General features: G+C 31.1%; 1 protein-coding gene across 23 annotated transcripts in view; it reads left to right on the forward strand.

Moving 5' to 3' along the window:
* The window catches only part of LOC142332969 (uncharacterized), an 83,361-nt gene extending 56,650 nt beyond the window's left edge, over positions 1–26,711 (forward strand). For all 23 annotated transcript variants that reach the window (XM_075379697.1, XM_075379698.1, XM_075379702.1 and 20 more), the window contains 7 exons: positions 4,852–4,887; positions 9,245–9,280; positions 11,875–11,910; positions 14,908–14,952; positions 15,711–15,870; positions 19,155–19,298; positions 26,477–26,711. In XM_075379697.1, the coding sequence (XP_075235812.1) occupies positions 4,852–4,887; positions 9,245–9,280; positions 11,875–11,910; positions 14,908–14,952; positions 15,711–15,870; positions 19,155–19,298; positions 26,477–26,566 (547 nt within the window). In that variant the 3' untranslated portion in view covers positions 26,567–26,711. The remainder of the gene's footprint in view (positions 1–4,851; positions 4,888–9,244; positions 9,281–11,874; positions 11,911–14,907; positions 14,953–15,710; positions 15,871–19,154; positions 19,299–26,476) is intronic.
* Positions 26,712–27,682: the final 971 nt, after the last annotated feature.

Genomic DNA, 27,682 nt, shown 5'->3' on the forward strand with positions numbered 1-27,682 from the left:
CCTTTCTGTAACAGGGCTTCACTTTTCTATATGATCTACTCTTTATCGTCGGTCCCTAATGCTTTATACGGTTTGTTTATAAATTAAATTCACTAATGTTCAGTATGATAGTCACCTTAAGATTTTACTTTATTATTATTTTTTTTTTTATAAATATATGAATTTGACAAATAAGAAAATAATACCGATTTAACAAAAAGTTATTAATTTCTGCCAAGATCTATCACTCATTCGAGAATTTTCTTTATATATATATATATATAAAGAAAATTATATTATATATATAACTCATTTCTAATTCGAGGCCAGTATAAAATTATCATATATTCGGAACCCCCGTATTAAGTATAAAGGTATTAAGTAAACCACTAGTTTACCTAAGTAAAAGACTCCTACCGTGCTGCTCTAGGAAGCTAACCGAGAGATATGGCTGTCTTCCCGCCAGATAAGGCTCCAAGCGCTTTAATGGTGGACAGGTGCTTGCTGGCAATCAGCAGTCTAAGCGTGGCAGCGAATTGCTGTCTTTGACAAGATAAATTAATTACTGATACTTATATATGTTTTAGTAGTTGACGGGATGCGCCTACCCATTTTAGTGATATATGACAGGTGGGCGGTGGGACACGCAAGCGAGTAGTGTATGGTACCACGCTTATTCCGCTCACACTTTTAAGTTAGCCCCAGGAGCTAGTTAGGACACTGGTCGCTAAACTCTTTCGTGGCTCAGTAGCTGTTTGTGACACAGACATTCAGTCTTATGCTTTAGGGCTACCGAATGGGGTGGTGGCGGGAGAAATGCCAAGCTAACCAGCACCGCGTCTCGCAACTCGCTGATATCGGCGTCGAGCCGACCACGCGTGTTGTCTAAATGTAACCAGTTCTGAAGTCCACCAATACGCGTGTCTATTAGTAAATCAAGGAACAACCACCTTAGCTCTGTCACATTCACCTTTAATTATTGTATAAAATTCTTGCGGAGGAGCCTCTCCGCAAAGTCTTCGGCCTATTGCTTCAGTCTTCGAACCTTTCTCTTAGTCTTCGAAACTTTTGCATCCAGAAATTGTTGTAATCTTTCGTTGCAGATGCATTCTATTCTCCACAATATTTAATTCGTAAGTTGCCATATAATGGTCTGATAAGCTCTCTACTGCATAACTCTCCAGTCCCGAAAATCTCCTAAATAGTTATCGGACAAAAAAGTTAAATCTATTACCGAAGTTGATAAAACCCACTGGCACTGGAAGGTGACTGCTTATTCGTTCAAGTACACCAGGCCCCAAGAATTAATTCATTTTGCCAATAAATTACCACGTATATAACGCACATCAACCCCGAATTCTTTGCGTTAAAGTCACCAGCCATAAGAATATTTCTGCCTCTATACTGATGAACCACTTCTAAAGCGTCCAGAAAACCAACAAAATCTTCAGTTGTAGTATTTGGAGAGTGGTAGCAAGACATCACAACCAAATCCGGCTAAACAAAACAACCAGAGCCGTTACCATTTCCAGCCACCGTAACCCGGGCCACCGGAAAACCAATAACGGCATCCATACGTCTGTCCACCAGCCATGTGGGTCCAGTCACATCCCCTCGATGCGGTTCGGAAAGCAGGATAATATCTGCATTATTTCTGTGTGCCACTTCTCATATCAAATCAACAGACTATCTACACGGGTTAGTATTTAATTGCAATATCATCATTATTGTTTATTACATTCCATAGTTTTGTGGCCCTCCGAACCACATATAGCACATACTCTGGGGAATTCACACCGCACGTGCCTAGGACCTTCTCTGCCACAACGAAACCATAATTTAGTTCTGTCTATGCCCCTACAATTGGCCGAAATGTAGCCAGAGGCCCAACATCTATAGCAACGATCTTCATCTATTCTTATATAGTATGCGTGACATGAAATCCCTCCAATATTGACCCTCTGTATTGTAAGCGTTTTAGCTGCCCTGTATGTCATAATCAGAGTAGTTCTCTGCGTCGAACCGTAGGCAAGACCAAGTGATGATGCATACTAATGGTATGAATCAATTTCCTTAATCAATTAAATTGTTGTATCTACAGTTGGCCTCAAAATCCAGTCCTTGAATGCGGCCTATAGGTGTAGTTATGCCGACAAATTACATCTCCGAGGAAAACACTCGGAGCCCCGTTAGCCAGCATTAAGAATGTACTATTAAGGCCCCATTCATAACGCTAATATAACTTCACCATTTATAAAAGAAGAAAAAAAATTATTTACAATAAGGTGATTCAAAATTTGTAACGTGTTATAAACTGATAAAACTCTGTAATAAAGGCTCATTTTCATAAGGGTCACTTAAAATTATAAAAATCAATAAAATAGTGTAAAGCATAAGAGGCACAACTAAAAATAAATCAATATTGCTTACGGTAATAACCACTTCTTTGAAAACTACCAAGAATAATAATACTGAAACAACTCGGAAAAAGCCACCATTACATTTGATATTTCACGTGTTTAACTAAATTTTAAGACTGGCACGACTTGAAGAACAACCTTTCACGCAATAAAAGCTAATATTACCTTTAGAATACATGTTTAAGTAGTTTTGATGTTACTAAATTAATGACAGGAATCTACGGCTGAACATCATTTGATTGAAAAAACAACTTTATTTTTTTAAATAAAGATTCATTAAATACAGTTTAATCCCAGCAGAATTTTCATTTTTGTAACATCACTAACAAAACATACGACCTTACAACTTTTGTTAATAAGCATTTTAGAAGATCACCTAGTATACTCGACCAGCAAAAAAAATTTAAAAATTATTTTTCTGTGATAAATATTCATTTGGAGCGTTCTGCCATTAGGGTCCTGTCACGGCTGCAGCTCTCCACCTTGTTTTATCCTTTGGTAACCTGTTTGTTTCCTCGCATTTTCCCTTTCCCATCGTTTGAACTCTTCCTTTCCTTCTATTCACCCGCATCTCAACATCCACATATCTTCCTTTCTCATCGTCCATGTTTCAACTCCATAGAGCATCACACTGCAAATAAAACATTTCGTTAATCTCTTCCTTAACACTCAGTTTAACTTTCCACGCAGCACTCTACTCTTCTTATTAAACACCTGCTTACTTCTTGATATTTTCATTTTAATTTCTACTGTCCAAGACAGTTCATCAGTTATAAATAAAGCTTCTTAAGTACTGAAATTTCTTCACCTCTGTAAAACTTCATTTCCTATTTTAATATCAGTGCTCTGCTCTTTACTATCTAATACTGCGAGAGGTTATCTGTAAAGTAAAGACCGTTTCATTGTAACAAAACTTATTTTAAAAACTTTATTTTTTTTATTTTTTTTTAAACTACATACCTTATACTACCTTCTCTTAATGACCACATGAATTAAGACCTTTATGGTAGCAATACAACAGCTTCAATATACTCTCGTCGTATTCTTCTGCCGCCAGTCCATTTAGCCTCTGATTAAAAACATTTTTGAGTTCATCGTCTCACCCCTGAAATGAATTATAAAAAATTCAAGAGTGGATCCTATTCGGATTTTTTTGTGACGTTCCGTTAAGACGTACGGCACCCAACGTCCAACGTGCACAAACCTTTCTGAAGCCTAAGTGGCCATAAACAATGCGACCGATAACAGCTCTTGAAACATCAGGAAATAGAAGGGCTAGATCGGAATCTTTGCGCGACAATTTTTTCTGATTTCGTCATCGACGCTTTCAACAAGTTCTCGGTGATTATCGAGAGCCTCCCGGAACGTTCTTCATCGTGCACATTAATTCCGTTATTTATAAACTTTCACACCATTTTAGGACGTTTCTTTCTTTCTTTACATTATCGCCGTTATAAACTCTAACTACCTTTAAGTTTCAGCCGGCTTAAGGTTTTGATGGTTTATAAAACGTATGACTTCACGTACTTCAGACTCGGCGGCAACATCCATTTTCGTATTCATTTTATAACGTAATAACTCACACGTACGTAATCAAAGATACTACAAAACGAAAACTTACAGACAATAATGGAGTGTGTACATTATTGGCTTGGCCATGAACGATAAAGATTCGCCGACCTTAAGGAGAGAGATTTCCCAGCGGTCTTTACTTTAGTGATTTTCCTCGTATATATTTTGTCCTCTTATTATTTATTCTCATACCCTGAAATTTGCAAGCTTCATTTAAGTCACTGGTATATTAGTTTTTGTTACCACTATTACGTCTTCTCACTTTATGATTTCATATTTTTGATCCGAATTTAAAATAACAAGAATTTACATGAATATGGAAACTGAACCTTTTTTCTTTATGTAGATAAAATAAACATTGATTTTTCATCATAGTGTGTACAAAAATTGAAAAAAAATTGTTTGACCTATTATAACGAGCGAGTGCAGCACGTAGTTAATAACAAACAGACGAAATAATTGTGAGGGTAATAAATAGAATCATTAAACAAAAAATTAATTTGGAAAGTTAATTCAAATTTATTTTTCTTTTAATATTATTTTTAAGTATTAAACAGCGTTGCAGAAAACTCAAATGATTTTTAACGTTTGTTATCTAAATACATACCAAAGTAATATTGCCAGTGTAACAGGATGTTTTTATTAGTACAACTTTTAATAAATTAGTCAAAAGAAATTTAGTACGGGTTGGTAAGTTTTTGTTAAAACCACAATAGAAGTTCAATAATCCGTTTTTTTTTGTAAGACGAGATATTACGTAAGCAGTTTTGTTATGTGATTTGACAGACGTGTTTGTTTTCTTTCTCTAATATTTCTCCACTAATTTAACAAGATATAATATCATTGAAATTATATAATATTTAATTATACTTTGTTCCAGAATGGATGGTACTAGTCTTTTTACATCATATAAATGGTAAGTTGATAAATAAGCTTATTTTATCGTAATGAAAACAATAAAATTTATGAACAAAGCGATATTTTATGACATTATTATTAATTGTCTTTTGTCAAAGAATTAGTTAAAGCCTATTAGTAAAATTTAACATTCACATCCATACTTGAACGTCAGATTTAAAAAAAAAAAATGTAAATATTGCAAAAAATTATTTTGCAATTTTTATTGTCGTAATGCATAGTTAATCATAAACAGAACAAACTGAAACAAAATACTGCTCATAAAGAATTATGCAAAATAAATAGTCGGTGGGAATGTTTTTTATCCCCAATAATGCGCAATTATTGGTGTATGAACCGGCATGACTTCCCTGCTGTAAGTAGGTAAAATTTGAAGTCTACAAAAATATTATAAAAACTTCATCTTCTGATTAAAATAACCACAGCTATGAAGTAATTTAATAAATATGTGATTTTAATCTATTTCAGTGTAATACTACTGAATGTCTCTACTATTGTTTTCACTACCTCTTTAGGTCGAGTAATATAAATCCAGTAAATAATGATGTTTTACTCGAACCATATTTACTGTGAATATTGTAAAATCACGTAGAGTATCGTTTAAAAAATTTAAAACTGACATAATGTTTCTTCACTAAATAAATTTAATGTGTCATGAGTTACTTTCCAGAATATAAAAAAATGTATTATTGAATTATTACATCGTTCTACTTAGACATTATAAAATTGCATGTCTGAAATTTTTGATTCATATTTCATAATCTCATTATGTTTTTCCTGCATAACAGATAGATTTAATAAGAAGGCTACTTATTGTAATAGGTATCATGATTCGACTTCCAGAAAATTTCGACATATCTTCGCGTTTTGCATCCCCAAGACCCCAAAACGACCGTCAGCTCAAAGTTTTATATATTAAATTCTTGTGGACACGATAACTGCCATAATCTTGGGCCAATCACTTTCAGATTGATACATAAAATATAACGACCAAAATCTCGGTCAAGTTCGTTAATGGGCAAAATCGAACCATGGAGGTGGAAATGGGGGGCTTTTTCGACAAAAAAATATCGCTATATCTTTCATATTAAATAGAATATCGAATTCGTTTAAAGTTTCTACTATTTTTTTGGATAAGGGTTTAAAACTTATCTAAGTAAAGTTTTTTTATATCTCCAACCATTTGCCCAAGCGATGGAAAAAATGGGACTACGAAGACAAAAAAAAATCATACTTCCCTTAATAAGCACAGTATTGAATCGGTTTAAAGTGGTCGTTAGTCCTCTAAACATTACCTAAAACTTTTGTCTGAAACAATCTTTGATATGACCAACCCTTACGACAAGGGATGACCGAAATGTTGCTGGAATTGGACCAGGAGGTAGAAAGAATGGGGTTTCGAAGACAAAAAAGAATCATAAGAAGACTACTAAACATGTGACTTCTATTCTAAACATGTGAAACTTTTTTCACATTCAACCATTATCGTATTGAGTAAGTTTGAAGTTTTTATTAACTTTAAGGTGGAAATATTTTTTATCCCTTGCTTAGCACCGGTGAAATCGACCTCCGCCTTCCGGCGTGCCATAAGGAATTTTTTTTTTTAATTTTAATAATGTCTTAATTATTTTTATTACTATCTCAGTTAACATATGATTAAATTCTTCCTTAACATTTTGCTTAATCAAATACGAGAATGATCTCAAAAAATAATAAAAAATAGGATTCAGACTTAAACAGTGATTTGTATGCAAGTAAGCGATAATCCACTCGCCTATTTATTTTACATAAATTATAGTTAATATTATAAAGATAAGTACTTTCGGTAATTACCTGTTTACAGAATGGTTTACAGTTACGTTAAAAATGTTAGTCTTACAACCCTCTACATCTGCTCCCAAATTCCTTGTCTGCCGAACTTTATGATATTATATAATACGATATTAACACATGTTCCGTATCGACTTAATGTATTTAATAACTGGTGAATTAGTTGGATATATATTGTAATGTAGTACAACAGTGCTTCATCTTACGTTTTAATGGTTATTTATTGTTACTGTAAATTAACTAAGAAGACATTTAATTTAAAGGGATTTCTTACAATCGATTCAACGCAGTCAGTAATATGATAACTCTTTTACGGGCATTAAATAAGGCCTACTACGTATTTTCAAGTGATTTTTTATTTAATGATTTTGGATTTACTGTCCTTAGAGGAGAATTGTTCTTTCAGTTCATAAATACAAAAAAAAACATATGTTCGAGTTTATGATTAGTGAATTATATTACCACATTTGAAAAGTGTGGTTTCAACAATTCAAAGTTAACTATTGGTATTATCAACAACCAGAGTCATAGAAATAACCCCAAGAAACTAAAAATCATAGGAAATAAAACGACCAAAGAAACAAGTGCAAATTATTGTCTGGATTCATATTTTTCATGATTTAGTGGAGTTCCAATGGCAGCATCATATCATGGATAACTCTTTATAATACTGCAAAGCCTGTGATGATATTGAGAAATTTTTGGTTGTCATAAATCGACCGAAAAAAAGTAAACTTAACTTATTTATAACGTATTGAATCGATAACACAACATAAAAATGAAACAAAAAAAATGGGTGGCTCTTGAAATGCGCTTAAGTAAAATCTTCGTTAGATTAATATTTTCTTTTGCCTGCTCTTGACTAAACAGAATCGACTACAGAAATAAAATATTGTGCAACCCCTTTTAACGATAAAGATTAAGAACCATTTAGCATCAGATAAAAGAGTTTTCACTTAATTAAGTTTATAAAATCATTAACAAGCGGTTAAAGGATTGATTCTTATAATTTGTGACAGAAACTTGTGAAACTGAATTAAACAAAGTTTATTTTATCATCTGTAAAAGATTAGTTTATATTTTAGTATCATCAAAATTCCTGCTCTGACAGCCATCAGAATTTTGGTCTACATTTACCTTTATGTCTCCTTCCAAAGTATTATATTAATAAACCAACGATGCAAGCCTTTCTTATGATATTTTTATAAAGATTTTATTAGCATAAATTAGTACAATTGAAACAAAAAAAAGTTTCGTTTTGGCTCTATATATATATATATATATATATATATATATGAAAAAAAAAACTTAAGTTGATAATGTATTGAAGACGATAAATTTAAAAAATAACATTTCTTTGGTTAACTTTTTGTCGCAAATCAGTTCTTTTATAGCCAATTTTCAAAGTCAAGATCTGAGGTTCAAATCCTAGTAAAACGTTAATTACTTTTATACGGAAGTGAATACCGGTTTCTTTGGCAATAGGGGTTTAATTAACAAGAGGTCTCAGGCGATCGGCCTGACTGTAGAAGACTACACCCCATTTATATGCAATATCCTCATACCGTTTGGGCAGTCATTGGGCGAAGGTTTCCTTCCACTTCAGTTGTTGAACAGATTGCAACGTACTTATTATGAAAAAAAAACAAATTTAATTTAATGTAAAATTATTTATGACTATCCATAAGAATTAGTGATATTGTTTTACCTCCTCTTACGAAGTGAAGAAAGTATTGTGATCGCTAAAAATTTCGCTATTCAGATTTCAATGGAAATATCCATTTTGACCATCGCTGATACCATTTTGACTAGTTTCAGCATGATGTCTGTACGTATGTATGTGCGTATATATCTCGCATAACTCAAAAACGAATAACCTTAGGATGTTGAAATGTTGGATTTAGGATTGTTGTAACATGCAGTTGCGCACCTCCCTTTTGATTGCAAACAACTGAGCTAAAAGTGTCCAAAAAAGCCCAAAATCCAAAAAAAAAGTTGGATATTGGTCTTTTCCTAAACTGCAGTAATAAGCCTTTATTGAGAGCTTTTAAACGCTATATTCGTTGGTTCCAGAGTTATAGCCAAATAAAATTTTAACTAATGAAATATTATGATCTTACAAAGGGAAGGTTCATCGGTTTGAATTCTGCTTCACTTCCTTTTTTTTAATTTTTTTTTAAATTTAAACATATAGATTTATTAATAATTAACCGGTGATTATAAAAAAAATTACAATAAATACTAATTCAATAATGATAATAAAAAAAATATGAAAAAATATCAGAAGTTATTAATGAAATAAAATTTTATGTACTTTTCATTATAAAAAAATGTATGTATGTAATGCAATAGGTGTACAACGAAGCCATGTGGTGTTCACATCAGATTTTTTTAATTTTTATGTTTGAACCACATTCTATTAATTAGAGCAAAGAAATTTATTTTTAATTACTAAGTAAGTCATATGTTAATGATGCAATAAGTATTTCACCTCCTTAACCGGTTACCATTTCATAATTTTTCAGTAAACCTTGGCTGCATGATAAGAAAAATGATTTAAGGTAAGCATTATTTTAACAAAATGATAAGTGCATAATAATATTTCTTTTCTATATTATAAAAAAAGTATTTTTGAGAAATGCATATTCTGGGAACATTAATAATTAATCAACGTATGACGCTGGTAAATTTAATTTGACTGAACAAATTTAAAAAAGTGATTCCACAGTTGTATTGCAATTAATACTGAACAATTATTTTTATGGACTGTAAATAATAATAAAAACCCATTTACGATCTGTTGAAAACAAACTTTATTAATAAAACCAAAAAATAAAATAATAACGATTAAAACATATCCACGGTATTAATTATTGTTGTTTTTTCTTTTTTTTTTTTTTGTAAATTTATCTCGATGATAATAAGAAATAAATATAATAAATAATTTAAAAAAATAAATACATGTAACCGTGACTGTCAGTTGACGCATCCATTTCCATACAGTCAAATGGCCGAATAAAAAATAAATCTGTTAAGTGATAATTGAGAAATGGCACTGTAGACCTCCCTTTTTTTAAATTATTCAGTCAAATTTAACGTCAAATTGTAAAGTTTTATCTTACTACTAACGACTACAGAAATAAAATTCTGTGGAACACCTTTTATCGATAAAAATTAAGGACCATACTGCGTCGGAAAAAAGAGGTTACACTTAGGTGTATAAAATAAGTGGTTAAAGGATTGCTTCTTTTTGTGGCAGCACCTCCAGAACCTGAATTAAACAAAGTTTATTTTATCACCTGTAAAATATTAGGCTATATTTTAGTATTATCAAAACTGATTTAACAGTATCTGGTTTCCAGATACTAATTTAGCAAAGTTTTCAAAAAATTTTCTAAATACTCCTGTTCCTCACCGCAATGCAGTTCGAAATCTTCTCGAAAAAATTCCAGCAACAGTCTCTGTTGAAGACGCTGATCGAATTGGAAGACCACGTAAAATAAACGAACAGAAGCTGCTTGATATTTCGGATGAAATCACTAAAAGTTCATGAAAGTCAATGCGACAAGTTAGCACAGCAGCGACATATCAGATTGCCTACCATAAAGCAGTAAGAAAACAACTAAAACATTTCCCCTAGAAAGTAATGTGTATTTAAGAACTAAAAACTACAGATCATGCCAAATGACTAAATTATTTTCAATGGTTTAAACGATTTATTGACCAAAATTCCGTAGGTGTCCTCGACGTAACGTTTTTAACAGATGAAGAATGGTTTCATCAGGGAGGCTATATCAATTTACAAAGACAGGACTCTGATCCCATAACTAACCCCCATAAATTACTTGAACAATCTTAACCCGATCGAAAATTGGAGTCTGGTCGGGGTGAATGGAATGTGCATTGTGGGTCCAGTCTTTTTTGAAAATGCAATTAATGGTGACCATTACTGTTCTATTTAAATTCCATTATTCAGTTATCAGAAGTATAAATTAATCACGGTTGGTTCCAACAAGACGGCACCAAGCGCGCACAGCTTATAGGTAAATTACTTTTTTATGAAATGTCTTTGGTAAACGAATAATTTCGAGGGATTTGTGACCTGCACGATCGCCCAATCTGAATTCCCCAGATTATGTATCATCCTCATATCATTTGGGCAGTCATTAAGCAAATGGTTCCTTCCTATTTACTTGTTAAACAGATTGCAACGTACTTATTAGGAACGAAGAACCAAATTTAATTCAATGTAAAATTATTTATGATTAGCCATAAGAATTACTGATATTGTTTTACCTTCTTGTACAAAGTGAAGTAAGTACTGCGATCGCGAAAAATTTCGGTTTTCAGATTTCAACAGAAATATCCATTTTGACCATTGCTGAATCCATTTCGACTAGTTGCATGACTTCCGTACGTACAAATGTATGTATGTGCGTATATATCTCGCATAGCTCAAAATCGATTAACCTTAGGATGTTGAAATTTTGGATTTAGGACTGTTGTAACATCTAGTTGTGCACCTCCCATTTTGATTGCAAACAACTGAACGATAAGTATCCAAAAAAGCCCAAAATCCGGAAAAGTTGAATTTTGGGCTTTTTCCTAACTGGAGAAATAAGCCCTCATTGAGAGCTTTTAAACGATATATCATAAGTGGTACTTATTTTCTTTGGTTCCAGAATTATAGCCAAATAACATTTTAACTAATGAAATATTATGAATTACAAGGGGAAGGCACATCGGATTAAATTCGAATTCATTTCCTTTTATTACCTTTTTTTAATATAAATATACATATTTATTAATAATTATTAACCTCTGATTTAAAAAAAAAATTACATTAAATAATAATTCAATAATGATAATTAAAAAAAACATGAAAAATATCAAAAGTTATTAATGAAATAAAATTTTATGTACTTTTCATTTTAAAAAAAAAATGTGTTTATGTAATTTAATAGGTGTACAACGAAGTCATGTGGTGTGTCCACTTCAGTTTTATTTAAGTTTGAACCACATTCTATTAATCAGAGCAAAGAAATTGCTCTGATTAATTACTAAGTAAGTCATATTAATTACTAAGTAAGTCATATGTTAATGATGCAAAAAGTATTTCACCTCCATAACCGGTTACCATTTAATAATTTTTCAGTGAAACTCCTCCGATAGAAGCAACCTTTGATTTAAGGTAAGCATTATTTTAACAATATTATAGGTGCATAATTATATTTATTTTCTATTTTATAAAAAATGTTTATCAGGAGTCCGCTGAAAAGACTTAAACTTCATAAATGATGTACATTTTACAAGTTAAAGTAAAGAAATTATTTTACATCAACTTGTGTCTAATTACGTTCGGTTTTTTAATTGTTACGAAAAGAGTTTGGTTAAAATTATGCTCTAAATTCAAGACAAGGCAGTGCTGCATTTTCTGAGAACATTACTAATTAATCAACGTATGATGTTTGTAAATTTAATTTGACTGAACAAATTTAAAAAAATGATCCCGCAGTTGTATTGCAATTAATATTGAACAATTCTTTTTATGAAACTCAGTAAATAATAGTAAAAACACTTTAGCGATCTGTTGAAAACAAACTTTATTAATAAAAGCAAAAAATAAAATAATAATGATTAAAATAATTCCACGTTCATAATTATAATTATTTTTAGTAAATTTATCTCGATGACAATAAGAAATTAATATAATAAATAATTTAAAAAATAAATACTGTTAACCGTGATTGTTAGTTGATCTGCCCATTTCCGAGCAGTCAAATTTAACGGCAAATTGTAAAGTTTTCTGTTATTACTAACGACTACAAAAATAAAATATTGTGGATCGCCTTTTATCTAAAGACCATACTGGGACGGACAAAAGAGTTTACACTTAATTAAGTGTAAACTCTTAAAGTGTATAAATGATTTTATACACTTAATTAAGTGTATAAAATCATTTAAAAGCGGTTAAAGGATTGATTCTTATAATTTGTGACAGCAACTGGTGAAACTAAATTAAAAATATTTATTTTTCATTTGTAAAATATTAGGCTATACTTTAGTATTATCAAAATTTCTACTCTGACACCCATCATAATTTTGGTCTACCTGTATATCTTCTTACAACAGGATGATATTAAAAACCACCGATGCAAGCCTTTCTTGTGACATATTTATAAAGATCTTGTTAGCATAAATTAGTCCAATTGAAAAAAAGAAAAAAAAAAAAGATTTAAGTAGCAGTTACATACTTAAAGTACCTTCTTATAAACATTTTATTAGCATAAATTTTTACTATTTTTACTAAAAAATGACTTAACTAACACTTATATTTTTAAAGAAAAAGTTAATGTAATATAACAATCAATTTGTGGAGTCGGATCGGGTGAGAAAAATGTTGAATCAAAAATCTATTAGTTGCGTAAGAGATATGAAAACGGTATTCAAAATTATACATTGGGCTTGAAAAGTTGATGTGCACCATATTTTAGAATTATGTATTGCATTTTGTTCTTTTGGCATTAGGTTGGTTGCACTGTGGGTCCGTTGGGCGTTGTAACTAATAAACCAAGACGTCAGCTGTTGAGTTGCGAATGAACATGTTTAGTTTCGATTTGTGTTACTTCGTTTATCGCAATCAATAATGTGAAAAAAAAATTTTTTTTTTTTTTTTTTTTTTTAAGTAGAGTAATGCATTTTTCTCTCGCAACATATCTTTCGTGAAGATGACAAGTATACTGATTTAGCAAAGTTTTCAGAAAAGTTTCCAAATACTCCTGTTTTCACCGCAATGCAGTTCGAAATCTTCTGGAAAAAATTCCAACAATAGTCTCTGTTGAAGACGCTGATCGAATTGGAAGACCAACTAAACTAAACGAACAGAAGCTGCTTGATATTTCGGATGATATCAATAAAAGTCCATCAAAGCGTAAGTTAGCACAGCAGCAAGATATCAAATTGGCTACCGCACATAAAGCAGTAAGAATACAACTAAAACTTTTCCTCTGCAAAGTAATATGTGTTCAAGAACTGAAAACTACAGATCATGCCAAAAGACTAAATTATTTTCAATGGTTTAAACGTTTTATTCGCTAAAATTCCGTAGATGTTCTAGACGTAACGTTATTAACAGATGAAGAATGATTACATAAGGGAGGATACATCAATTTACAGAAGAAAAGAAAAAGATTACTTTCTACTGGGGCATCGAAAAGAGCAGTGTATCGCAAAACAGACCACGTACGATTTACATATGTACGAGGCATTGCAGTACATCAGTTGGTTAAAGTGTATGACAACAAATTGAAACGTGTGCAATGTGGCACTGATGTTTGCAGAGGTCATTTTCAACACCTTTTATAAACTATTCCAGTTATTCTATTATCCATTCCTATAAAAATGGAATAAAAATACAAAGTAATAATAAGGAAGGTTTCGTCATTACACGTCAATAATTCCAGTGCCCAGCAGCTTTCTGAAAGCACTGTACTAAAGAATACTAAAATAAGTGTTATATTTATACCACATTCATCACAAATGTGATTGGAAATCGTTCTCCACTGATAACTCAGATAATAACAAATCATTCTAGATTATTATGCTCAGTTCCCATCTCACTGCTTCATTAAAACGATTTCGCACAAAATATTAAAATATTTAAACTTTTTTTGTCAGTAAATGAAATATCGCAAGAAACTATGAATAAGTAAAAATTATTTTTAATTTTTAATGTATAGCCCACCAGGCTGATCAAGTGGTAAACTCGTCGTCGCAAGATCACTTGTTTAACAAGTGATTTTTGATGTCGAAGGTTCTGTGGTTCAGTTCCTAGTAAAGTAGTTGCTTGTATACGGACTTGAATACTACACAATGGATACCGGTGTACTTTGGTAGTTGGGGTTCAATTAACCACACATCTGATCATCGCCGGCCTGAATCTGTACAAGACTGCAACTAATTTACACGTCATGCATATCATCCTTCGCGCAATGGGCCATTGGGTGTTTGCTTATTGTTCACTAGTTGACCAGATTACAACAAATATATAATGAATATCATAAATAATGTTCATATGAAGCAAATCATTAAGCTTCAAACTCATCAGCAAAGATGTTGTGCGACTAGACCACGGATAATAAGTGTATTGTTAAGAATTCTAACTCATTAATTTTTGTTTGTATTTCAGAGATGAAGAAACAGAAAATAATTTAATTAAGAAAATTGATATGCGGTAAGTGTTTTTTTTTTTTTTTCAGTGAAATAATATAAAAATAGAAAAATCTGTTGTTATATACTGTGATATATTAATTTCATTACTGAAGTTTAGCGTGGAATAATAATATAGGAATAATTTAAAGAATGATTTCGAAACTGGTCGTAAAATTTTGTTGTGTCATGCGCCGAAATTGAATATTTCACGACTCAATATTTCCCATCGATCGGTACCCATCACAAGAGTATAAGTGACAATAAAAAATATGTAAAAAAAAAATATTTAAAAACCACTCTTATATTAAATGCACTAAAAAGTAGAAAAAAAAAAATTTAAAAACCACTCCTAACTTAAACGCCAAACGGTAAAAAATAATTTTAGGACGGTATCTCAGAATGGATTTGACAACAAGCTTTACGTGAAAGTCATAGCTTTAAATTAAAAATTTGTTGTTTTTGCCAATTTTTTATATGCGTGATGGATGCCCTAAAGAATGGGGTGCTCATAACAGAGCACCTCTTTAGATCATCCATCACGCATATAAAAAACTAACAAAAAGATCACATAAAGCTCCTGACGATGATTTAAGTACTGAAAGGTCTAGAGAGACACAACTAATTTGCTGTTAAGGTGGATTTTAATTTTTTTAATAATTTAAAAAACATACAAAAATATTATTATCATTTTTGTGCATAATGAGCTAAACTTGTGACTTTAATGGTAAATAAAAATTATAAAATTTCCTAAGTTTTGTTTATCCTCAAGTTTGTTTTCAGATGTACTTTACGTTTGAATACCAGAACTGTAATGAACAATTTTGTTGAAGACTTAACTCCAGTTTTAACTGTAATTGAAGAAAAATTGTTGGAAAACTGGCTTACTGCCAATGTACCGTTTGAATTACGGTTTTCATATATATGTAAATTTGTTAGCCCTGTAAGTATACACTTATTCAAATATACATATGTAGCAATTAAAAACGGAAAAGCTATAAATGTAAGAATTTAGGAAAAGAAAAATATAAAATATGAACTATTTGTTTCAATCGCGCACTCGCAACAAGAATATGTAATAACAATATATATATTTATATGCGCGTGATTGAAATATATATATATATATATATATATATAAGACGAGAAAGTTATATAACTTTCTCACTACCGAGATCTTGGCCTTCGACAAACTGCTACGTAGGAGAAAATTGAAGTAAAACATTGAAATATGTGAGGATGCATGTAAAGAAGATATATGTATAAAAATCATTCTACTCTTTGAGTAAAATTTAGAGAAACGGAAATTGAGGTGATAGTATCTCTCCACGCCAAGTATGCTCTTAACTGGAGCGAGCAGAATACCCTACCATTTAAACAATCGTTACCACCAATACATCGCTGTATTACGCACCAATACAGGTTAAAACGTGTCTGACAGTGATATCATTTTATTAAAAACAAACTCCACACCATTTCAGTATAATGAAGCATTTTATATAAGTATATTAATGTGATGTTAATTAAATAACTGTTTGATTAGAAAATAACACTTTGCTGAATGTATCAATAATGCTCGGCGACTGTTCAATTTGTTTACCATGATTTCATTATGAGAGTGCGTCACTCGGGAAGGATACGATGGGTGTTCCAGTATGGCAGGGAAGGATGGTGGTGTCCACCAGAAAATTACTCGAGAAAAGAATATGAGAGCATTATACTTTTTCTGTACTAGTCACAAACTGAACTATGTTGTAAACAGCTCACATGAATTAAAAGTGATACAACATGCGGCCTCCACATTAAAAGAAATAATAAGATTCTTTTGAGAATAAGCCCTTTATCGAAAATGTATACCAAATATACCAATGCTCTGTGTAATCTGTTGCTCTCAAAAATAAAAAAGTATTGCCACATTCAAGAAATACTAAGTGCAAATTATTATGGCGCTTGAAAATCTGTCAACAGATGGTAACAGAATGCAACGAAAAAAGCGGTTTTCAAATGCATTATGGTGCTAAAAAATCAGAAATTCATTTAGTATTTGTCTCATACCAAAATATTCGGAACTACTGCTGCCGGTGGTACATGCTCTTCAGTTAACAAATATGGACTTACTTCAATGTGGAAATCACAAAAAAAATCATAGACATCATAACTTCATCAAGAGAAGACATCGTGGAAATGCGGTTGTTGAAAGTAAAAGTGTAATAGCAGATGCTGAAACAATCGCTGAGCATATTTCAATATGATTTCAATATGCCACGAGTCATAAATCAGCAGAAACATTGTGCGAATCCACGAGCATAGACTGCTGGCGGGTTTTAGAGAAGATCACTAATTATTCCATAATAATTCATTAATAATGTCTCTGGAAGAGCATTTTTCTGAGCGAACTTGCCTGCATTCTCATTGTTTACATTACACCCTCACGTAATGCTTGATATGACATATTAGTATTTGTTAAGAAACTACAAGTTTTTTAGTTACTACAATTTTAATGATTTCCTTGGCGAAGCTGTAGTACAACCAATGGAAAGGAAAAAATGTGCCAAATGCCGAACTGAAGGAAGTAGTACTAGCTGCAGTAGTGAAAGAAACCCAATTGTTCTACCCATCCATAAAATGGATACTACTTATCTCACTTGCATAACGTTTACTATCGAAAGATCCTTCAGCACCTTACGCAGGACAAAACTTGGTTACAGTCAACAATGATAAAAAAATCGGCTTGTTGGTCTTTGCATGATGAGTGTGCATAAAAAAGTGTTCTGGAAGCTAAAAATAAATGTGAGAAAGAAATTTTGTTAGGATTAATGGAGAACTCTCATAGGCTAGTGCTGAATTATGATTTAGATAGTTTCGAATAGCATTCCAATTATTAATTTTGGCGTTTTAAAATGTTCAAATAAAACCATTTTTTAACAAAAAACATTTTCATATTTTCCCCCTGGAGAAAATCCAGGCTACTGCCTATGTTATTATGCAACTGCACTTGCCATCCTGTTCCCAGAGGTTTATTTTTTTATAAATAAAGTAAGAGTATTACATGTTTTGTAAACAGTGATGAACATTTTTGTGCATTTTAAGTATTAATAGGTAAGAATGAGGATACCTTGAAAAGATTTGTGTATTAAATGAGATAGACTAACTAAATCTAATTTCATGGTAGTGTTAGAGTAATACCCCTTTAAACCCTTATTTATTAAGAACAAATTTTATTCTCTTTTATCTCAAATATCAAAGTACTGACTACTCTTTAATAGTACTAATTCTAGTTTGATTATATTTTCTCTCTCTATTTTCTTTGATAACTTTATCTCGCAATTGTATTTAATAAACATACTGCTACATTTTGGGTTTGGTTAAGTAGTGTATATTCAGTTTATGTAGTTCTATATTTTTTAAAATTCAAATGAAGGTTCTAAAATTCTTCATGAAGCCCAAACCAGTCCTCAGCTGATTCCTTAGTATCTAGAAGAAAAGCATATATTTGAGGTGGTCAAAACATTAAATAAATGATGCATAATGAATTTAATAATTGCAAACCCATTTATCGATAATGACCTGTTTCTATCCTGATAAATATACCTCAATTTCCTGAAGAAATTATTGATTAAATAGATGGATACTGATTGATGAGTACCTTAAAGATCTTTGGATGAGCTTGTATTGTGGTCAATGTGAGAATTTTGTCCCTTATCTATTACCAACTGTTTCCATATCTCAATCTAGTGTTCAGCCAGATACCTGTTGGATCCATACAGAAGACACTATCAGGATCAGCTTGAATTGATGTATCCTCGTTTTTTGGGGTTTGATCAGTACATCTTTGATTATGGATCTACCCATGTCTCTTTAACATACTTTATAGCTGTACTATCTCAAACTAGGACTGTAGGGTCCATAATTAAGCACACATTACATATATATAGTGTGTGTGTGTGTGTATGTGTGTATGTGTGTGTGTGTGTGTGTGTGTGTGTGTATGTGTGTGTGTGTGCGTGTGTGTGTGTGTGTGTGTGTGTATTTTATAAACACAACTTTGTTGTATGCAGTCATGAATTATTACATCAAATGCACCTAATGTTTAAAGAATGTATTTATTTATTTTATTAATTCCCATGACCATTAATTTTTTTTAGGTGCCTTATTTAATATCTTAATTTATGTTTATGTAAATATCCTTTCATTATTTATTTCTAATATATAAAACTATTCATTCAGTTGCAGACCTTTGTAAATAAAAATATTTTACAATACAAAATATTAAACTTCACCGTCAGTGGTTATCAGTTAAGAAAATTGATATTTTCAACTCAATGTATTGGTCTTACATACTGTTTGCAGCATCAACATATTGACAATTATGTAAGTTTTGAGATATCTGATTAGCCTTCTCTTCATGGTTAATAGCATTATAACAAAATTTTTACTTGTAAATATTTACATTGTATATTTAGTGTAAAAAGGTTTAAAAAAGACTTCCCATTTAGTAAACTATTTTATTTAGGTAGTGTAACCTACATATCAAAATGGTCACTGTTATTAAAAAAAAAACACAAAATTTTTTTATTATCCCTATAATTTTTATATTTCTCTATCCTGATGTATAATTGTTCAGTCCAAAAATTTATTTGTTGAATAAAGTTAAAAGGCAGCTGTAACATTTTAGCTAAAACCTGCAACTGCTGTAATTCTTTATTTTATTTTATAAAAATTATTTACTTCGGAAAAAAACATTTTTAAATTTTAAGATTATTAATTTCCAAGCTATAGTCATATTTCAAATTGACCAAATTGTTTTACCACTTGGCCGCGACCAATCAACCTACCAGGAAATTTGTCCTTCAGAAATTTATGAACAGTATACTCGATGTGGTAGTGGTAGCGGCTTCCAAGTTGTTGGAATATATGTTGTAAATGTTGTTGATGAGGAAAGGCAAAATTTTGCAATATATCGAGGTAAATGTTCATAAAGGAAAAATGAAGTGATCTGACCAGTGTCACTTGTAACATATTAATTTTCAAACTGTCCTGATGTGCTCAGCATTGAAATGGGGGTTTTCTGAACCCCAGAATCTGATGTTTTATCTACAGTGAATGAAAAGTGAATGAAAAGTAGCCTCATAAGAAGAACTTATTTCATTAAAATAATTGTCATCATCAAACAAATCAAGCAGAATTCTTACGATTAATCCTATCTTCTAGTGTAATATGTGACACTACTTTACCAGAACAAATTTTAAAAGGTTGCTTAAAACATTATGAATAACTGAACAAGGAATGTATAATTCAGGTGCTGCTTGTCATGTTGACTTGTGCGAACTATATAAGTTCTTAAATATAGTAAAATAATAAGTACTTGTTATACTAATTCAGCATTTTTCCCATGTAACCTTTAATGTGATCAACAATTTCCAATGCTATACACAAGCCGTAATTGTGGTGATCTTTAAATCTCGTTTTGTGGTTATGTTGAACCACAGTGTCCTATTCTTTAAAAAAAAAACCAATCAGTACATTTTCAAATTTTCTTTAATCCATTGTCCCTCGATAGACATTGATGAAAATTTATCAGCGTATTCAGTAGAATTTGGTCAGTACAGTTTAGTACTTTTTCATTCCTCTATTTATGTGGTATTACAATAAAATTAATGATTTTATTTGTAACTATTCAGTATTGTAATAAAATGTATTACAATAAAATAAAATGTAATTTACTCAGAATATTGATACCAATTTATCTATGTGATATGAATTATTAATAAATGCTGGGAAAAGAGACAGCTCCTGCAGTTCTTCAAAACTCTTATGGGAGACACAAGTAACAAAACCAGTTGCATTAGTCAGTATGCTGGGACAGGATGAAAACAGCATGTCGTAGTGAATTGATGAATTTAATTCAAAGAAGATCTCATTAATGAATTTGAAAATAAAAGTAGACGTAGCAACTTAATATTTAAAAGGCTTACTATAACATGAACGATGCTACTTATATATATGTTGTGCACAATTCCAGTCAAAAATTTTATGAGGCTCTTAATATCCATGTGCATGATATAGGAGCTGCTAAAGTAACAGACTTAGTATACCTCACATACACAATTTAAATGATGATTTGAATTATTCAAATAATAATTAAATAACCCATAATGACTTTTATCCAGATACATGGTAAGAAGGTCTTCGTTGTTGAACATGCAGGAAGATATTACTAAATTATAGGTCTAAAAGATAGTATTGATAACAGATCGTTTAGTATGATTTTGTTGGTGATCGTTTAGCAGTGAATAGAACAGTGATTGTCCTGATCAGTATTAAAACTGCAGTTAAGTGATAAGGACAGTGCTGATAAGTCATAACGAATGCTAGGGTATAAAGTAAGGGAGGTTTTAAAGAGGATACTGAAGAGAACTGAAAGTGGTGGTGGAAAAAGGAATTAACTATTTAATGAAGGTCAACTGGAGGATGTAGAGGAAGGAAGTATAAATATTCAATGATAGCATTTAATATTACGATGTACTTTTTCTATTACTTGCCTGAAAGTTAAAGATTATATTCAGTTTTTAAATTGTTGAAGATTTTTATACTCACTGATACATGTGTAACAGAATGATGTAGAGTGGTTTATGCAGTGTTTTCAAGAAAATAACACTTTGTGAGAGCCAGCATATTAGAAATCACATTTACTATAGAGCACAAAAAGTTATTTTTAACAAATTATAAATAGGGATATGTTTTTACTGATTTTTTTTGTTGAACTTTTAAATGCGATAGCGAATTTTAATGAATTAAAATGAATAACTATAAATATCATGTTTTATCAACCTGGTTTAGGTAATCAGCAACTGGAATTCAGAAAAAGATGGAAAGGAAATACGTACAGGTACATATAATGTAGAAATATTTTTGCAAAAAAAAAGTTAGAAAATTTTAAAAGAGAGATTAACGTAAACATAGAAGTAATGGAACTGCAGTAAATAAAGTGAAATGAGAAAGGATGAAGTTATTAGAGGATGATGTTACAATTCAGGAAGTAAAAAGGTAGGAGTGATGTAGGAATAATTCTAAAAAAAAGAAATAGCAGTGTACTAGGATAGTTTTTACTAATGATAGGAAAAGTGCTATTAGAATGAGAATAAACCCAGGAACCTGCTTTCAATAAACGTTTATATGCTAACTAATCAATATGGAGATGGTACAATTGAAGTACTGTATTAAGAGAAAGAGAAAATTATGGAAGAGTAATATAAACATTGTTGTAGAATAATAATATGGAAATTGGTGCTGTAGGGCACCCAAACGTACTTTGGAGGGATGAACAAGCAAAAGGAAACAACTGAGAATACAAAATGAAAGTGGAAGAAGGATAATAAATACTACAAAATATACTAACAATAATGCTAATAATATAGGCTAGTAAAAAAACTACTAAAGAAGGCTGGAGATTTCAAAATCCCCAACTTCTTTGGTAGTTTTTTAGAAATCTGCTGGAGATGAAAACAGATAAAAAATTAACTATTTATTTCCAGAAGAGAAATTGAGAAATGCAATGAATCAGATATGTAGACTGCCAGGTGCTTTTATTGATAGTAATCATAACAGTGCGTTCAAAAAGCCACTCTACAGTATATTTTAGAATCATGTGGTGCATTCTGGTTTTTTTATGTTAGGTTGGTTGCCCGTGGATCATTGGTTACTCAGTGATAAACCAAGACATTAGATGTGATTTATTGAACTCTCTTTTTTCATTTTGTGTTGTTTCATAATAATTAATAATAATAATTAATAATTGATAATTAATCATTAATAATTGTGATAATTATGATTAATAATTGATTATTAATTAATAATTAATAATAATAATTGTGTTGTTTCATAATAATTAAGGAAGTTTCATCATTATACTCCTATAATTCCAGTGTACAGCAACTTTTCAAATGCACTGTACTTATGGTAGTAAAAATAAAAGTAATATTAAAGGGAGTTAGTTAAAAGAGGTGGAACAAATTGCATCAATTGGATAAGAGAGAATTTGGTTTGCTTGGCATTTCTCCCGCCACCACCCCATTTGGTCGCCTTAAAGCTTAAGACTGAATGTCTGTGCCACAAACGGCTACTGAGCCTTGAAACATTTAGCAGCCAGTGTCCCAACTAGCTTCTAGAGCTAAAAATGTAAGAAAATAGGCAATTAAAAAAAAAAACAGCAAGGTTGAAGAAGTTGAGATGCTCTACAGGAAATTGAATAATGAGTCAATAAGATTCAAGAAGCAAATGAGAAATGTCTTGCAGATGAATTATTACATACAGAACATTAAGAAAGAAATAGGTAATATGAACTACGTGTAAAAAAAGAAAAAAAGGAGACGGATATACTTAAATGCTGGAAGAAGTATACAGTAGAATTGTACTGATCTAATAGAAAACCACATAATCTTCCTGTTAAAGATCAAGTACAAATGTAACAGGATGAAGTAGGAGCATCAATCAGAAAATAAAAAAGTAATGAGAAGAGAGAACAAATTTAGAATCTTAATTAGAATATGGACAAGCTTAATTCAGAATAGGAAACCTAATTGTCTAAGAAATATCGTGAGGAGAAGGATTGACTAAAACATTGCTAGAAGGATCAGCAGAAGGTGAAAAGAAGAGAGGCCAATAAGATCAAGAATGATAAAAATGAAAAGATGTTGGATCTACAAAGAACTAAAATTTTTTGTTGAAAATATAAAGCAATAAGAATCATGCATGATGCAAGGGCCATATATCAAAGTATGAAAATGATGATGAGTTGTGAAAATAATAATCTGTTTAGCTTTCAAACTTAGCATCCCATTGAATGACAAGTTAAAACAATCATTAATTTAATCCCTTTTATTTTTAAGAATTCCCTTTATTCTGCTATATTTTGTTCATTGTCATATTTGACAAACTTCCTTGATATAATCATTTAACCTGGTGAAAAGTTCAAGTCACTTTTCAGATCAAAGAATCGTTTATTTTTTTTTACATACTAGATTCATACCTTACAGGTAGATGATTTCAACTTACATCACAGATTCAATTAACTCTCTCTTTCTCTTCTTCTGTTTAGCCTGTGGAACCACTGTAAGGTATTACTTCACAGGATGATATGTATGAATGTAAATGAAGTGTAGTTTGTACAGTCTCAGGTCGACCATTCCTGAGATGTGTGGTTAATTAAAACCCAACCATCAAAGGACACTTGTATTCACAATCTAGTATTCAAATCCATATAAAAGTAACTGAGTTTACTAGGATTTAAATGTTAGAACTCTCGACTTTGAAATCAGTTGACTTGTGACACGTTAACCACTAGACCACTAGGTGGGCTAGATTCAATTAACTACTCTTCATCATATTAACTCACATGTATGTCTGATCTGTCTAAGGAACATTACAGTACTTTCTTCATTGATTCACTGAATTTATTAAAAAAATAAATAATGTATGTCTTTTATTATTATACTATAACTTTACATACAATCATTCAGCAATAGTATAAAGAATCATGAACGCTATGCTCTTTTATGTTGTACGTTTTTTTTTCATTTGAAAAGCTGAAAAAGAAATAGTGCCAATGCAACATTTATCAAATTCACTGTGTACTTCTATGCATACAAACGTTAATATAACAGTTGTGTTTACAAAGATGAATCAGTACAAATAAATTATATTTCTAACAGAATTTATTAAAAAATCAACAATTGGACATTTTTAGATTAAGCAACAGTTGTAACAACAGACAAGCAATTTAATGGCTTTTATTTGCACAAAGTATCTTTAAATATATTACAATAATGGTTTTAAAATGCTACGTTAAAGTGAATGAAAATAAATAAGTTCCTATAACATCCACTTTGGGCAAGGAATTTGTCCTGTAGTAGTCCCTTTAAATAACACCTGCATAACAGTGCTTTAGCTAACTCTTTTCCATTTGTATACTGTCATTGTACTTGCAGATATAATTTCCGACTTCTATTATCAGACAAAGTTTTCAGAAATTTAAATCATGAAATTTTCAAATTTACAACATTTAACAATTTTTATTTCATTTGTACTTTTGTGAAAAATACAATTTAACTTTTTTGAGGGAGCTATTTATCCTTGTAACCCAAGTAACTGCTATTCTTAAAAGATAAAAAAAAAGAATATTAGGAAAAAAATTATAATTATATGTATATAAAAATAAAGACAGAAAAATATTTATTTCAAACTGAATAGTTTTGGATTTAACAAACTTTAGTCCAGGAGTGTAATATTCCAATGCTTATAAACAGTAAACTTTGTTGCTATTTTAACAGCTATGGATGATATAAGAGAAACATTGAAGCAAAAAGATAAGGAAGAAATGCCATCTTGAACATTACTTGCTACTGGCTTCATAATATGGACACTGTGAAAATTAAAAGGAAATTCAAGGGGTATTGGACATTTGTAATATTGAAATTAGTACAAAGATATGCAAGGTAATAGTGTATACACATATTGGAGCAATGTAAATGAATACATATATTTGGATACAGTCATTACAGAAAGTAGAAGAAGATTTAAAGGGCAAGAATACAAAAGGTGAGCCATTTCAAACATTCTTTATAAGAGTTGTTGAGGCACAGATACGTGCCTTTAGATTTCAGACTGCCTATAAATCATATTAGTCACTGATCTTGACATATAAATCTGGAACATAGGTTTAAATAACTAGTAAAGATAGAATTAAGCTACAAATGCCAAATAAAATTTTGAAAAGTGTAACAGGGAAAACTTGCATCCAAATGACTGCTACTTTGTTCTGTTTCAAATCATGATCCCCATTGCTGACATAATCACAGTAGGAATAATTTGATAAATATTTCATGGAAACTGGTTCAGCATTCATAAAGTGGCAGCAATAAACAAAAATACCATGCGATTACATTTAACTCCGCAAGGAGTAATCGATTTAAAAGGGCAGAGCATTATTAATTACATTATTAGTGGTTGACCTGAGAGTATACAAGATTACACTTCATTTACATTCAATCATATCATCCTCATCCATTCTCTGAAATAATACCTTATGGCGGTTCCAGAGGCTAAACAGAAAAAGAAGGAATATTATAGTGATTATTACATTATATTCTCCAAGGAAATTTCCAACTCCAAGCGATCAGAAAAAAAATCCCACCCATTGAAAATTCTTAAAAACCTATAACATTAAAGGCAATACAAATAGATTATAAATGATCCTACTTCACATAAGGTGCACTAATTGTTACCTTATCATTATCAATTATGAAAAATCTGCAAAATACTCTAACAAGTTTCTGCCACTTGTATTTGATGATTCTATCATTTAAATTTTTTATAAGTATTGGTTCTATCAGTATCAAAAACATTAATGTAGTGAATTGTTCCTTCACAAATGACTGATTATTACCTATTTTCCCTTACAAATCTCCCAGAAATATAACTCCTAATTATGAACAACATAATTCATTAAATTGTACATTACTTCATTTTAAATGTGTTTTGTTTAATTTTAGGTTTCTAGTTTAGAAGACCACTTTTTATATAAGTTTGATAAAGCAGAAATTACTAACGGAGGTAGTGTTGAAAATGCTGTTGGTGAGTGATTCTGTTTAATATTAGAAGCATCCTACAGCTGTTACAAAATTAAATCCAGCATCCTATAAAAAATAAAAAAATAAATTAATTAATTAAAAGTATAATTATATAGCAAATTAAAATTTTATTGTTACAATAAATAAAAAAAAATAACAGAGAGTGATTTATTAACTATCCTTTAACTGTTTCTTTCTTTTTTTGTAATTCTGAAGTAAAACATCAAAGGATCTAGAGAACTTTACAATGCAGTACTTCTCCCTTTACACAGACATTCAACTGTCAGTGTAAAAGGAAAAGCATGATTTACTGCGTGATTAGTTTCCCTGTACAGGAATATAACTGTAATTGATTTTGAAAATTTTGCATTTTGGGAACTGCTGGTATAAATATGTATTTTAATCTTTCTTTTGAATGGTTAATCTCTCTCTATATAAACATAGATTAACACCATTTTCTTGTTTAGAATGTATTGAATGCAATGGGTAAAATTAAGATCCATAAAGTTTTGTCAAAAACATTTTGATACTTTATCTCGCAATGCCCCCTCTATGAATGATGAAACCTTGCCGATGGGTGAGGGCTTGAGTGCTCAGTGATACAGGTAGTTGGACCGAAGTGCAACCATATCGGAGAGGTATCTGTTGAGAGCCAGACTAAGAAATGATTTCTGAAAGAGGGCAGTAGCTCTTTCAGTTACTGTTAAGGATGTAGGTCAGAAGGACTAAAATGGAATTATCAACATTACTCATCCTTCTGAGTACTACACTTTTTTTTTTTTTGTCTTCAGTCATTTGACTGGTTTGATGCAGGTCTCCAAGATTCCCTATCTAGTGCTACTAGTCGTTTCATTTCAGTATACCCTTCTACATCCTACATCCCTAACAATTTGTTTTACATATTCCAAACGTGGCCTGCCTACACAATTTTTCCCATCTACCTGTCCTTCCAATATTAAAGGGACTATTCTAGGATGCGTTAGTATGTGGCTTATAAGTCTTTATCTTCTTTTAACTATATTTTTCCAAATGCTTCTTTCTTTATCTATTTGCCGCAATACCTCTTCATTTGTCACTTTATCCACCCATCTGATTTTTAACATTCTCCTATAGCACCACAGCTGAGTA

The sequence above is a fragment of the Lycorma delicatula genome, chromosome 12 (genome assembly GCF_047948215.1).
Source record: "Lycorma delicatula isolate Av1 chromosome 12, ASM4794821v1, whole genome shotgun sequence".
NCBI classification, from domain to species: Eukaryota; Metazoa; Arthropoda; class Insecta; order Hemiptera; family Fulgoridae; genus Lycorma; species Lycorma delicatula.